At 41.6% G+C, this 6,000-nt stretch overlaps 1 protein-coding gene across 2 annotated transcripts in view; it reads right to left on the bottom strand.

Annotated features, from left to right (window-relative positions):
- Positions 1–379: 379 nt before the first annotated feature.
- The window catches only part of TSHR (thyroid stimulating hormone receptor), a 152,533-nt gene continuing 146,912 nt past the window's right edge, over positions 380–6,000 (bottom strand). For both annotated transcript variants that reach the window (XM_070249370.1, XM_070249371.1), the window contains one exon: positions 380–4,102. In XM_070249370.1, coding sequence (XP_070105471.1) covers positions 2,689–4,102 — 1,414 coding nt within the window. In that variant the 3' untranslated portion in view covers positions 380–2,688. The remainder of the gene's footprint in view (positions 4,103–6,000) is intronic.

Here is a 6,000-nt window from a genome sequence, read left to right as displayed (position 1 = left end):
CCCTCCCTGCTTCTGGTATGCAGTAGATTGTCGAGAAAGCGAGAATCAAACTTTGAGGGTGTTTTGAGAGACACTCCTTTGAGAAACATGTATAAGCTTTAGGGCATGAATTTTGTGACATCTGTTGTGACTGGCCTGAGGCTGTTTGTCCTCACTGATTTGGGTCTATCTTCAGATAGTCAAAAGCTGCCAGATAAAGTGAACTCTGCTTACATCTGATTTACTATCTTCATTAGAGCACTATTTAAATTCCTAGTGTCAATGGCAATCATTTTTTTTCTCTTATCCATCAATGCTTGTCAATGAACCATAATTCAATTCACTATAAGTTTTTTATAAAGACCATTTATAATCAAGATACCATGCTATACTTAAATTATTGATAGTTAATAATTTATTAATATAAAGTTATTAGCAAATGTGACAATTGTTTTTTTCCTGTCTTTAGTTTTAACACATAGAATGATAACCCTAAAAGCAGCTCACAAATTACAAAAAGCAATCCTCTAGGACTCAGCACAATCATTTCACAGGAAGAAAATTTAGTTCATGTTGAAAATGCAAATTTTAGCAACAATTCTGTTGAAGTCACTTTTCTAGGACTTTTTCCAAAGCATTATTTCAACTATTCAAGATAAAACACATTATTTATTAGGATGTGATATTTCAAAATGTCACAGGCAAGAAACACATGCTAAACAGTAACACATTTGTTTAATTTCATTACTTACAAGTGAACTGGTGGATAAGTCATGATATTAGGTGTGCCTAATATTTCTATTAAAACATCTAAGTCTCAATGATAATCAGGAATGGGTACGGCTATGGAGATATTCCTAGGGAGTCGGGGGATCATCTCTCGGGGCCTATTGGGCCCACAAACCCCACTTCGCAGACTTAAAATGACAAAAGCTTTTAATTCCTGCTGTGGTTCATGAGCACTGAGAAGCAAATGCCATCTCTGTCTGGGATGAAGTTAAGGAGATGTCTTGACAGATAACCTGGAGAGTACATCTATAGATAAAGAGCCTGACTGTTTTAAGTAAGGGAGCACAGTTGGGCAATAGAGATTTCATGTCCAGTGATCAATAAGGTTGAAAAGAGCTGACAGTTTCAGAGAGAAGAAACCTCTCTTGACGGCTTTAGTGTTGTATTGTGGGTTGGAAATGGCAAGATAAAGAAACCAATCCCCAAAGACAAGTTAAATGTTTTCAAGTGAATCTTCACAGTGAAGTAGTAACTCTAAATAATCAAAATTTGCAAAACTCTCTTTTATTCTATTATATGAATGCCAATCTGTTTTTAGCCTGATAATTATAGCTGTGTAGATCTAGCAATTAGATGAGTGATTCATGTCCAGCCCAATATGGTCACTCAATAGAATTTTGGGTTCAGACATCATAACCAAAAATGAAACAAAGGGGCCAGCCCAGTGGCCAAGGGGTTGAGTTTGTGTGCTCTGCTTTGGTGGCCCGGGGTTCGCTGGTTCAGATTCTGGACGCGGACTTGCACACTGCTCATTGGGCCATGCTGTGGTGGCATCCCACATGGAGGAACTAGAATGACTTGCAACAAGGATATACAACTATGTACTGGGGCTTTGGGGAGAAAAAAAAAAAAACTATGAAGATTGGCAACAGATGTTAGCTCAGAGCCAATCTTACTCACCGACAAAAGAAAATTAAACAAAGAAAAAATTTCCTAGGTCATATGTCTAGGCTCCAAAGAGAAGGAGATGGCATCTCTACAAGACAGGAAAAAGAGATTCTGCTTCTTTAGTGCTTTTCTTTCTCTTTGTTATGACAACATATGTTTTGAGGGAAAGGGATATACATAGAGTTTTAAAACTTGAAGAGGCCATTAAGCTCCCTCCTTTCTACAGACTTCAGGGGTCCAGCGATTTGCCCAAGGTCCAACAGTTAACTAGTATCCAGCCTGCTTTATTAATCAACAGGTGATCTAGTGTGCTCATAATTCCATCTTGTTGCTACTTAGAAATACTTTCTAGAGTTCACATCTTTTTTTGCTATCAGACTAGCCAAGAAGAGCAATTCTTAGTTTTTTCAGCCACATAAGCTGAAATCTTGCCAGTTTTTCCAGGCAACACATAACAGTTGGGTCACATCAGGTAGATCCTTGTGAAGAGATGATTAAATTTCAGAGTCTGAAAAAACAACTCAAAGCTAAGTGTTTCCCCCACTTCATGTCTCCTAATAGCTGCACCTTGCCTGACGTCCCGTTTGACTTTTCAGTTTCAAGGAACTCAGACTCTCTTTGGTTGTATCAGGGAACATGAAGCTGGGCTGAGCCAACATGAGGCCAATTTTATCTTGTGGTCACCAACCAAGTTAATAGCATTTACCACGAAATGCTTTATAAAAATGAGGAGCTCAATGTTGACATGGCTCAGTTGATATTTGTTGAGCACTTTACACAATGTCATCTCTGAACTTAGCATAAAGCAAATCTTCCAGAAAGTATAGATTGTTTTGATGTCAACATGCTGGTAGTCTCTCTTTCTTCTTGGAGGTGATGATTAGGTTAATGCTAGTCCGTCTCCAGAGATGAACTCTTGCCCTGTGAAACATCACCTGCGCAAGGGTTAGGTCAGCTGTGTGTTGTACGTCATGGGGTTGGAATGCATGTTCAGGAAACCAACTTTTTATAAGTCCCTGTACCACTGTCAGCTTACAAAACTGTTTGCTTATACTCTTTTGAGATTTGGCTCCGCTTATTTGGGGTTAGATGGGAGTTTTCAAGCAGTTCATAGGCATCTTGAATGTTGGGGAGATTTTGCCTCATGTCCTGGGTAACCTTTTGGACCTGAAGACCAGTGCTGTTCTTTTGAGAAACTCTCTGGCCCCGATATGCCTGAGCCTGGCGTTTACAGATGCCGAACTTGCTGAGCAGGATAAACACATCTCTCTGGAAGGCTTTGGTGAAAATGGCATAGAGGAATGGATTGGCACAGGAGTTAAGTGGATAGAAGAGAACCAGCAAGATTTTGGAGTTGGTGACAGTAATGAGAGGCTTGTTCATAAGTGCTGACAAAGCATAGAATGAGATTGGGGCCATGCACATGAAGTCAGTGAAGATCAACACAGCCATCCTTTTGGCAATTTTGGTGTCTTTGTCCCCCGGGTTGTACTGGGGATTTCGGACTGTGATGTAGATCTTCACATAACAGGAGCAGACGATGATAAAGGCAACTATGTTGAGCAACAGAACAAGAATAATATATGCCAGGGCAAGAGGAGTCTCGGTGTCCATGGGCAGGCAGATGCTGACCTTGGCATAGCTGCTTATTCCCACCAAAGGCAGCAGGGCAAGGAGGAAGCAGCAAACCCAGCCCCCAACCATGATGATATATGCATGCCTGAGGCGGATCTTCCGGTCCAGGCGCATGGCGAAGGTGATGGCGTACCAGCGCTCCAGGGTGATGACTGTCAGTGTATACACTGACAACTCACTGGCAAAGACAGTGAAGAAACCAGCTGTGTTGCACCCAGGGCCCGTCTGCCAGTCGATGGCATGGTTGTAGTATTCAGAGTGAGTGTAGAGGTCTACAGAGGCAATGAGGAGCAGGTACATCCCCATGCAGAAATCTGCAAAGGCCAGGTTGCACATGAGAAAGCGTGGGACAGTCAGTTTGTAGTGGCTGGTCAGGAGGATGACCAGGACAAAGACATTGCCCAGAAGAGCCAGCAGACTAACAAACCACACCACAATTCTCAGGAATTTGTAACCCATTATGTCTTCACAGGGATTGAACTCATCTGACTTGGGGGTACACACCATGTCTTCATTGCCCCCACACACGGTATAGTCGTAACTGCTGTCAAAGGCCTGTAGGGTCTCTTCCTGGGGGTTTTTGAGCTCTTGGCCAAAACCAATGATCTCATCTTCTTGTTCTTCAAAGAAGACATAATAATGAGAGTTGCTGTGGATGTCCTGGAACTTGGAATTTTCCTTGTACCCAGCACTGCTGTCACCCAGACCCTCTTCATATTCTTGGTAGAAGGGGCCATTTAAAGCATTCACAGATTTTTTCTGACGCAGGTTCCGAATACTGCTCTCATTACACATTAAGGACTCGAGGATTCTGCAAAGCAATAGATATAAGTCACTGCTTGCTAAAACCTCACTAATGGTCCCTACAATGCTCAGCAAAATATTTAGTATGATCTTTGTGATTCTACAAGATTCTACATAATCTGGTCAGGTCTGTCTCTCCTACATAATTTCCTATTACCCTTGGCTCCCCTACTGTGATCCAGTGACATTTGCCCTTATTTCTCATCTGCAACCAATTCAAGAACAGCATTGATTAAAAAAAGCACAGATGCTGGACCAGTTTGCCTAGGTTAGGGCCTGGTTTTACTATTTACTAGCTGTTTCACCTTGGGAAGGTCTATGCAACATTGGTTTATCCATTTGTAAGTGGGATAGTGAGAGTATCTGTTTCGTATAGGGTTGTTAAAGGATTAGATGAGTTTATCTTTTAAAATGCTCTTTAAACAGCACCTGGAACATTGTTAGTGCCATGGATGTGTTGGTTATTGTTCTTATTATTGTTCCTATTCAGAGTTTTAGAACTCCATGTTCCCTTTGCTTGAAAAACTCATGGCTGCCTCTCAAATTTCCCTTCCTCAGAAAAGCCTTCCCTCATCTCCTTGAATAAATTGTCCCTCCCTGGTGTTTATTTCCTTCATAGCACTATCTGATATCTTATTTGTTTGCTTGTTTGTTTTCTGACTTCCTCTGCTAGAATGTAAACAAAATGCAAGGGTGCTCTTGCCTGTCCTATTCATTGCTGTGGAGAGAATGGTGCCAGGCACATAGCAGGTATCAGTAAATATTTATTGAATAAATGGACACTATCATGCAGGCATGCTCAATGAAGTAAGATTTAGTTTTTTGCTAGCATACCAGACTGACATCAAAAGAAATTCTTTAACTTGCTTTGGCTGCTGAGCAGATGTTGACTCATCTATTGGGCTCTGCTTAAAATGTCCAATGGACTGCCTATTCCAGCCTCTTTGGAGGTTCACAAGAAATCTGGACCCTGCCCTTGAGGCCAACTTTAGCCTCCCACCCATCCCTGGTCCCTTCCTATTCAGGGCCATGTGTCATCAGTATAGAGCCTGCTATCACCTCCCCCATACCCAGCTCCTAGTTTTCTGCAGGCGTTATGCCCGTATTGGCCTTCTTTGCACAGCTGTTCAACTTTCCTGTTTGCTTCTTCCCCAACAACTAGATCCCAATTTATTTCCAACTGCAAGTATGAGTGCAGAAAGTCAACCAGTATATATTATATAGAAGCTGAGAGGGAGTGAATAAGAGATAAACGAAGGTGGTAGGAGAATAGGGAATTGCACGAGACATAGAGGGGGGAAATAATGCAGAGTAAAAGTATTGGTAAAGACATGATTCAGAGAAAGCATGGATAGGAAAAGAAGGCCATCCTTCCTTCGCAGCCTTGCAAGCAGCTTGATAATAAAATAATATATATCGTAGTTAATATTTATTGAGAACTTATATACTAGGTCATTGTGATAGGTGTTTTCTATTCAGTTTCTCACTTAATCTTCTCAAACTCTATAAATGATAGCATCATGATCTCCATTCGCTAAGGCTCAGAGAGGTTAAGTAAGTAGGCTGGGATAACACAGCTAGGAAGTGGCACAGCTGGGGCACAAACCCAGCTGACCCAAAGCCCACACCCATGTAACCAGTGAGCTGTGACATTTGCAAAGCCTGAACTGACCCGGTAATTCAATTGCTTGTGTTGTTTCTAAGTTTGTCCTCTAGTTGTAGCATCTAATATGTGTTGCATCTGGAGGCTAGAAATCATGTCATGTAATCTCTTCAAGATTCTACATGTTCTGCTCATTTCTATCCCTCCTTCGTGATTGCCTGTTATCCTCCCCTCCTCTACCGCAATCTAGCACACATTGGCTTTATTTTCATCTGCAACCACTTTGAGTCTGCAAAGTCATT

This window comes from Equus caballus, chromosome 24, assembly GCF_041296265.1.
Source record: "Equus caballus isolate H_3958 breed thoroughbred chromosome 24, TB-T2T, whole genome shotgun sequence".
NCBI classification, from domain to species: Eukaryota; Metazoa; Chordata; class Mammalia; order Perissodactyla; family Equidae; genus Equus; species Equus caballus.
Note: the sequence above shows the minus strand (reverse complement) of the source record. Positions and strands in the feature narration are given on the sequence as shown.